General features: G+C 33.4%; 1 protein-coding gene across 2 annotated transcripts; it reads right to left on the reverse strand.

Annotated features, from left to right (window-relative positions):
* Positions 1-2,860: 2,860 nt before the first annotated feature.
* LOC133822774 (SUPPRESSOR OF GAMMA RESPONSE 1) lies at positions 2,861-7,022 on the reverse strand. 2 transcript variants are annotated; one of them, XM_062255217.1, is made up of 7 exons: positions 6,837-7,022; positions 6,372-6,404; positions 5,589-5,730; positions 4,707-4,893; positions 4,128-4,624; positions 3,344-3,772; positions 2,861-3,249 (listed from the first exon to the last, which is right to left on the reverse strand). In XM_062255217.1, the coding sequence occupies exons 1-7, from the start codon at positions 6,842-6,844 to the stop codon at positions 3,196-3,198; spliced, it is 1,350 nt and encodes a 449-aa protein (XP_062111201.1). In that variant the 5' UTR covers positions 6,845-7,022; the 3' UTR covers positions 2,861-3,195. The 2 variants fall into 2 exon arrangements, with proteins under 2 accessions (XP_062111201.1, XP_062111202.1); XM_062255218.1 differs by lacking the exon at positions 6,372-6,404 and having other exon boundaries at positions 6,837-7,021.
* Positions 7,023-9,507: the final 2,485 nt, after the last annotated feature.

The following is a 9,507-nucleotide window of genomic DNA, read 5'->3' on the forward strand; positions in this document are numbered from 1 at the left end:
TCATATTCGATGAAAAAACTTGTTTCTCGATATAGGTTTGAATGAGGCTCGATATGAGCTTGATATAGGTTCGATTACAGCTCGATAGATCTCTTTTTAAAACCTAAAAAAAGAAATGCACCTCATCTTCTTCTTTACTTTCTATTTTCCTCAATAATAAATAATGCACCAAAACTTCTGAGAAATGAAACTCTGAAGCCAAGAAGAATTGTTTGAAAGGGGATTCCTTAGCCCTTTATATCAAACCGAGCTTCACAAACCTCTTCTTAATTGTATCGAAATGACTGCTACCCATATATGTGACTCGACCCGGAATAAGCAACTTTGGTATCTACATCGACACATGAAAACAATTAGTAAGAAAACAGAATGTTAAACAGAATCAGGCAAAAATTGTAAAAAAATTCATAGCAAAACTGAGTTAAACACTGTCATCGAGCAACCATTGAGTCTATCGAGATAAGTATTATCTAAAATCGCAGACCCATCGAGCAATTTATACTCATCTTACCGAGCTCATATCGAGACCATCATACTTCCCTATCAAGCTATCATCGAACCTATCGAGCCACTGGTCCAAACCTAGAAAAAAAACTACAAAATTGACGAACCCATTCCACAGATCACAGATTCAACATGAAATTAGCTTAAAAATGGATTTGGGTTCGAGATCTAACCTTTGATTGTAGTTGCAGGAGGAAATCGGCGCTGTGGGTCTCGGGTTCGAAGGGAATGAGTCGCCGTGGGTCTTAGGTAGATGGAGGTCGACGAAGTTAGGGGAGATGGAGGTTGCCTGAGATGCTCGACGAGGGTTGGGGCCCAACGAGTTTTCGGGGTTTCTTGTTAGGTCCGAGAGAGAGAGAGTGATAGAGAGAGAAATGAGAGGTTCAATTTTTTGGGGTGGAAAAATGAGAGGGGTATTTTTGATAGATGAAGAATGTTTAGCATCAAATCGAAAGAGTGAATGGTGCTGGTATTTTTTGTATTAAGATTATGCATAGAAAATGAAATTTCCCTTTCCTAATACCTATATACTAAATAAAAATCTGAGCTTCTATACATAATGATGAAGTTTCAACATGCTCAATAAGGTCATAAGCTTTCTACTTCTTCTTGAATATAAAATCAAGGGAATTAATATGATGTAGTCTCTAGGGATAATTTTTGTGCGAACATAAAGTTGTAACTTTATACATCTACGATAAATTTGTACATGTATACAATATACTTTTGCACATAGCAATATAGAAAGTTTTAATTTCAACCACAATTAATGTTGAAAAATTGTCAAGAAGATATCATGTATTGTCAATCTTAGGTAGATGACTAATTTCTTATTGATGTCTAAATGAGATGACAAGTATCTTAACTTCATATGTATATATATATATATATTTCATAACATCCGGACAATTAGTAATCTAAGAACGTACATTATATAAACAGACACATACTTGAGATATTGATTAAGAATAGAGTTAGTCAAATGCATGAATGGAAAGAAAATCATAATTATTTGAAGCTCCACAGTAGTAGCACTAGAGTTGAAAAGTGATACAAAAGAAAACAAACAAACAATTCAAAAAGAAAAGACTTGATAAAAAGTGATAATGGGATTCATCAAATTCACCACAAAAATCAGATAATAGAACTTGATTCACTAGAGCCAAATTAGCCAGGGTGTTCAGAACCAATCTGTCTCATCTTTAGCTGCATCATGGCCATCAAAGGAGGACTTTGTGGCATTGATTTAGAAAACTCAATGGAATTTATAGGCCAACTATATGGGACCCTTTGGTTTCACATACCTTTACTAAGGATAAAAAAAATGTTATAGGCAGGACTTACTAGCTTACACAACAAAGTGCACTACTACTCATCTAAAGCTTCACTACTCCAGCAAGGACACTTACCCTACAATATGCTGCCAGGGCGCCGGCCGAGGCTGCTTGCTTGATACGACAAGTCTCTTCGCATTTGGCTTCCCTACAACAAGGCAATCATGCTACAAATGAACAAGCAAATAGGGGACCTCATAGACATAAATGACTGAGCTTTGGTTAATTGGTTCCCCCACTGAGAGAGTCAGGCCCACTAAGCCCACTACTCTTTTTAATCCATTTTAGGAAATGCCCATTACATGGTTCAAAGACCTCTCTCCTCTTCTAGCCAAGTTCATGAACATTTTAAAGGTTCCAACTTCCAACCTGTACTTCTTAATGATAACATGTGGCTAGTTCGTTAAATGTTTTCCTAGGCGTTGTCACTTGACAGAGCCTGAGTTTTTCAAATAATGTTGTGCCCAGCCAGCCCCACTCACTAGTCTTTTCAAGTTTAGCATTTTGATAGAAGAATGTTGCGTTGGATCTAACTGTAAGTGCATGGGAATGGGGGGGAAAAGATATAAGGAGGTTCAACCAAAAAGAAAAGACCCCTTTATAATGTCACTCTAGCTCTGAGTTAGGCAAGGTTAAAATTTAGAAAGCAACTGCCAATTCATGCTAAGATATTTTGATGCTCATATGATATTAAGATATTTTGATACTAGTTCAAGCTCGGCTTCACATGTACATAATTTTATCCTTTCCACGACCTTAAAGTGGAATTGACTTTAATTGATTTATTTAGAGAAAGAATTGAGATGGCTTGAGTCATAAGAAAACAGCTGGTGCTTGACTTTGATGTTATTGAAAAAAATAAATATATAAAAACAGGAAGTGCTTGGTCTAAAGAAAATTCTTACTGGTTTAGTTGGTAATCTCAACTATCCAATTACCAAGTCAAGAGATGCTCTTCCCTTTGATACCTGTCTTCTCAGCAGTAAAATCAGTACAGAAAATGCTAGTTCAGAACCCCAATGTAAGAAAATTAGAACGTCTCAGGTTCCACAGATGTTAATATTTAGATGTAATTGACAATTAATGGTTGGAACAACGTCCCATGAGTACAGAACCATCAGAGAAACCGCTGCTTTCTTTTGTATGTGCTTAAAAGAGAGCAGTATACATGTAAGTTTGATATATTCCCAAGCATAAGTCATCAATACAAAAAGGGACTACGTTTACCACCAATGATAACATTATAAGCTGCTCAGCAGAGTTAAACGTCTTTAATAGGAGAGTTTATGGACAGAATATTAAGAGACGCAGCCTCAAAAAGTTGACCACAATCAAAAGGCTTGAGCATAAAGGTTGATTAGTCAGCAACTTTACCACCCCAGGCAATAAAACTTTCCTGTGATCCAAATTCCTGCAAACACCGGTCAAAAATGCATTACCATCATGAGAAAGTTAAATAGAAAGAAGCAAATGAATTATTGAATTTGGAAAAGAAGACAATGTACAAGCTGGCTTAGGCGGAACTCAGGAGGGGTGTCAAGGTCGATGTTTGCTGGATCAAGGACAAGATTCTGGCACTCCTCTAAATCCTTCTTAAGATGGTCTGGTCCTAATCGAGCATAGTCAGCAAGCTTGGGTTTGTTCTTCTGTGGTTGATCATTCTCATGTGCACCACCATACCTATTTGGAGACTGACTTTGAAGAAGATCATCGCACAGGGATAGCCCTTCCACAAGTTGTTGAGAATCCAACAAATTTTGGGACTCACTATCCCACCATTTGGAGTCCTCCGGATTACAATGTACAATGTTCTCAGTATTCTCCTCATTGTTATTAACTTCCTCAACTTGATGTTCTTCGTCAGGTTGATCAGGATTGCAAGTCTTTTCACATTCAATTAGAATTTCATCCTCCAAGTATTCAATGTCAGCATACTTCAAAATAACAATGCAGAAGATTATTTTAAAAAAAAAAAAAAAAAAGCAGGTATTAGTATTCCATGTACAAGCATTTGTGTTTGAATGAACGAAAGGAAGAATTGTCAGCACCTATTTGATATTTTAATAAATCCATGTGAATTAGTCTTAACAAGTGCTTTTATCCACAAGAGAAGGAAAAACAAAAAATACAGTTATATGGCACAATTTTACTGGTTTGTGGAATATAGCAGAAAATATGCTTTCAAATTTATAAATTAAACCTAATACAATTATGACTAAGACATGGAAAGCATGTTTACATACTTCTTAATAAGATACAAAAGTGCTCAAGGGATAGAAAGAAATCAACCTTTGCAAAGGGATCTGTACAAGCAACAGTGGTATCTGGTCCCAGCTCAATATCAGATTGTAGCCATTCACCGCGAGGGGGATCAGGAGTCACTGATTTGGGAGTGACTGGATCTACTTTTGGAATAATGACATCACTAGTTTCAGCAATTTCTTGATCAATTTTATCACCTTGCTTGACCTGGTGCTGCTGATAAAATATTTTAGAAATTACATACTCTCCATCCTTCTCGTCCTCCTCTGTTCCTAGGTGATATTGATGCATTACCCAATTAGTTTTCTCAGCTTTACTTCCTCTGGCTACACTCATGTAGAGAACCATAATCTTCTTACACCCTCGTTGAACCCCATCTAAATTCACTGGTTTGGTACGGCCAGTCTTATGCCAGCGGACATCACAATCCCCATCACTAATCTTTCGACGCTTTCGAGTCCCAGTATTGTATGCCTTAATGGCTCTATGAAAAAAGTGGGCTACACTTCCATCTTGCTTAACCCCTTAAGAAATTTTAATTTCAACAAATAATTAACTTGACATAAGGATAAAACCTGAAAACAAGCACAAAAAATTATTCCAAACCTGGTAGTTTCTGAGGATGGACATAACAGATTCCATCTTCTTTATCAACTGTTGGGATAAACTCAGTAATAAAGGGATGGGATTTCAAATTATCTTCACCAACTTTTGCAAGTAAGTGCCATATAATCTCTTGATCAGATGGATCAAATTTCACTCCTCTGGGCAATCCTGGCCACTCTTGAGCAACCTGGATGCAGATATTTTAATAAACCCAGACACTTAATTGTTAAAATCCAAGAAGGAAGTATTCATGGCAATCCGATAATTTGAAGGATCAGAATAGACCGAAATCAATTTATGTAACAACAATTTAATATCAAATCATGTAGCAGTAAAGAAGTTGCCCAATCCAAAGCATGAAAGAAAGACCCAAACTTATTCAGCAGTAAGCGAACAATTCAAACTCTAGACTGGGCCCAAGTTTTTGCAAATAAAGCTACTATTAATATGTGCATAAGTTTATCATTTTATAATTAGTGAGACAGATAAGTAAATGTGTAAGAACATGGATCATGTCACAGACAATGAAATATAGAACAAAATGTGTAAATTCCAAAAGCAGTGATGTGTAACAGAAACCCTGCAAATGAGTTCTCTATAGTTTGTAATTATTGCTCATATAAATCACAGGATATTTTCATGTATGCTTGAATTTGCATCATTCAAATCATTATTAGAATATTAGCAATCTAATATATCCAACTAATGTTTCAAACAAACAAAGAAATAGAAAAATGAAATTGTAGTTACAATCATTGACAGCATTGTAAAGTCATGTGTAGTTAGTTATTATTGAATGCAGTCTTTATTTAGTGCTTACTATTGTCTGAAACAAAACACAATCTGTATTCACAGAGGATAAAGAAAAAGTGGAAATCTTACTTCACTGTTGTCAATCACAAATTCACAATTAGGACAGGCTCTAGTTGGGTTGCTTTTCCAATTAGTTCTTTCACTATCATGGTTGCTAGATGCACTCTTGATCTTTGTAGCGATTCTGTTACTATCTACTAACCATGATGGTCTGCACAAATTACACCAACAAAATTGCAGTCGGAATTATTGTTGTCACAAGCAACATACTAAGAACAAAAGATTATCACAGTCAAACTTTAAAAGATGGAGAAAACTTTTACAGTTTAGTTACAAAAATGTGGAACACTTCAAAGAAGCTATCAATTCTGTAAACATTAGTAAGAACAAAAATTCCTATGTCATGTAATTATAATCAGACAATCAAAGTACAAAACTTAGTTCAATCTTGAAACTGCCTTAAACTAGCATAGATTTCTCCCAACTACACAGAAGACAGAGCAATCATTATCACCACATCAAGTACTTGGAAGACAAATGGAGTGATCCATCAGAGACCTTGCAAACACAAAATTGTCTTATCTTTGTACAATTGTATGATCAAGACATTAACAATAGCAGAATACAACAAGAAATTGCATACGATAAAGTAACAATCTTCCAAGCTAAAGTACTTTAACATGAATTATGACGAAAAGTTAAATTAGTTTATATTAGCATTTATGGATTAGGCATGAGAACATTTCAAGTATCCATTTGAATAAAGTGTTGCACATGATCATGCAATTTTTATTTTCATATCCAACTAAATATTAGCATTAAGAATCTAAATATCCAAGACAAAGTTGATACCTTTTCCCCTCATTGTGTCGTTCAGTGTTTTTTCTAAACAAAAAAAATACATAATAAGAAGAGCACAAAAAGTCATAAACAATTCTTTGCATTGCTCATGGTGCATTATTAATCAAACAATGCAAATTAATAATCCACAAAGTAATGACTAATGGCTCAGTGAATCCAAAAAGTACTGTTAGCATTATTGAAATCCAAAACTATTCAAAAATCAAATAGATTCTTAACAAATTAAGAAATACCCAACGAGTATACCACATTGAAATGGTAAGATCGATGAATCTTGCAAAGTAACTAAAGAAGAGGCCTTTAACTTCAAAAGATAAAAAAAAAAAAAAAAAAAAGCCATGATTTTTGAAGAAAACCCAGATATATAATGCTTTTATTTATCCAAAATAGTAATAAAAAAATCAAAACCTAAGTTGTGAGCCATAGACAAGTTGAGAAGAGAAAAGAAAAGGTTACCCAGCCATTAGAGGGTTCAAGGAACCCAGGAGTGAGACTGAGGAATCGAAAGACAAGTTTACTCACTCCGCTTCTGGTTCTGCAATCCTTCCCTTCTCCACTATTTCCGTTGACCAAGACTCTGTGGACAATCGAAAAGGCTATTTCATAAATATAAAACAAAATAAAAAGAAAAAAGAACACTGCTATTCTTTGATTATTGGGAAATTTGCGACATAAATACCTATTTTGTTCATTTTGTTGCTAATAAGTACTTAATTTTTAAAAATTGCGGCATAAATACCTATTTTGTTCATTTTGTTGCTAATAAGTACCCAATTTTTAAAAATTGCGGCATAAATACCCATTTTGTTGCTAATAAGTACCCAATTTTTTAAAATTGCTGCATTAATACTCAAAATTCCACTTTTTAGACTCTGCCGTTGGTACCCACTTAACAGAGTTACTATTAAGGACACGTGTATTGTCCTGATAATTCTTCTTTTTTTTCACCTAATTAATTAAGAAAATACATAAAACTAATTAAAATAAAAATTAGTACTCTAAAGTCTTACAGACAGATGACATCTGATAGTAAGTACTCTAAAGTTTCCTCTTGGACTTTTTATCGGGCTAAAAATAAAGCTAGACACATTATTGATGGTACTTATTGTATTTTCTTAATTAATTAGGTGAAAAAAAAGAAGAATTATCAGGACAGTACACGTGTCCTTAATAGTAACTCTGTTAAGTGGGTACCAACGGCAGAGTCTAAAAAAATGGAATTTTGAGTATTAATGCAGCAATTTTTAAAAATTGGGTACTTATTAGCAACAAAATGAATAAAATAGGTATTTATGCCGCAATTTTTAAAAATTGGGTACTTATTAGCAACAAAATGAACAAAATGGGTATTTATGCCGCAAATTTCCCTTGATTATTTTATGTTGATTTTGAATCCCCTTCACTGCTCGTTCTGCTTCTCTGAACTAATAAAAATATAGAAATTAAAAGGAGGAAAAATATAAAAAAACGCGTTTTTAATGTAATTTTCATCATTAAAAAAAAATGTAATTTTCATAATATAGCAATAAAGTTTAAGAACTTCTATGTCGACAACATCATCATCATTAACACCTATGTTTTTCTTCTTTTCTTTTTTTAATTTAATTATTATTATTATTATTTTCAAATCATTACTTTATAAAAAAAAATTAAAAAATTGTATTTAGTACATGTATTAGATTAACAAGGGAAAATACCATTTTAGCCGATATATTTTTTCCTATTATGTAATTGATCTTTGTGTTTTGTTAAATGATAATTCGGACTTTGTGTTTTAAAAACTAGATCAAAATAGTACCCAAGATCCAATTTTGGTCAAAATATCTTTAATTATAATATCAATTCTTGGGTCGTTGATGATATGACTAGTTCAGAAAAACAGATAAGTGGTCTAGGAGCTGTAAATGAAATATTATATTTAAAAATATTTTGACCAAAATCGGATCTAAAGAACTACTTTGATCCATTTTATAAAATACAGGAACCGATCACATATTCAGGAAAAACATAAATGTCAAACTAGTATTTTTACCTTTAAAACCAATTACAAATGCATAGATTAGATATTTAATAATTATATTATATAAATTCAAATATTATAAAATATAAAAATAATAATATTTAATATTGTTACACACATATTTCGAACATGAGAAGTTATGATCCCGAAATCTAGGCTCGTTAGGTATAAGCTCGAAATATGCACGGTCGTCATATGATCCTTCAGTCAGACAGTCTTGTTGTAAATAACGACCTCGAAAAGCTCGAAGAGTGTGTAGCCTCGAATGTGTAAGCCTCGAAAAGTTTGCAATAACCATGGTTTGATACATATATTTCCCTGATACATCTCTTGCCTTCGGACGAGATGGTTCGAGCTCGGGAAGTGTAAGCTCGAATGAGATGACTTCGTCAAGGGTTACTTGTTCTGAGTGTAGGCAAAGTTAGATGACAAGCTCGTGATTGATGGATAGCCTTGGAGATGTAATGAACTCTGTATCTGAGCTAATCGGTTACATATGAACGTATTTATTGTTGTAAAATCCCAATGTTTAAGGGATATTATCTAATTTGTTGTTTGATCCCACATTTTATAGGGCGTTTCTGTGTACGTAGGAAATAACACATTAAATAGCATTATATTATTTGATTCACAGAATATCTTCCCGAAATATGTGGGAATGAATTCTGCAACCTTCTCTATAAATAAAGAAGGAAACTTCATTTGTAGGGGACCGAAATTCTGAGATCTTGAGAGAAAACTCTGGGGCAACTATTCTCTGAAAAGTTTCCAGAAAACTCCCAAGTGTTAATAACATAAACTTGTAGACTAGACATATTTAACTACTGAACCACGTAAAAATCTCTTGTATTCATCTTCTTTCATTTCCTCTGATATCTTCTTGTTTAATTGCTCTCATTTTCAAGTTGACGAAAAACAGCGTTAATAAATACATAATACTAAATCTCATTTTTTTTTCTTCAATTTATATAAGTTAAATTTAAATTTTAAATTTAATATATAGATAAGTATTTAGGATAATACAAACCTGAATGGAAATATTTAAATTCATCTTTTCTTAAATTTCAAATATATATATATATATTTAAAACGAAAATTAGACTTGAT

This window comes from Humulus lupulus, chromosome 3 (assembly GCF_963169125.1).
Source record: "Humulus lupulus chromosome 3, drHumLupu1.1, whole genome shotgun sequence".
NCBI classification, from domain to species: domain Eukaryota; kingdom Viridiplantae; phylum Streptophyta; class Magnoliopsida; order Rosales; family Cannabaceae; genus Humulus; species Humulus lupulus.

Excerpts from the sequence above, each read along its gene's own strand:
- LOC133822774 (XM_062255217.1), bottom strand. Across the intron at positions 4,625-4,706 it reads CCATCCTCAGAAACTACCAG|GGGTTAAGCAAGATGGAAGT; the intron begins GTTTGGAATAAT and ends AAATTTCTTAAG. Across the intron at positions 3,773-4,127 it reads GTACAGATCCCTTTGCAAAG|TATGCTGACATTGAATACTT; the intron begins GTTGATTTCTTT and ends GTTATTTTGAAG.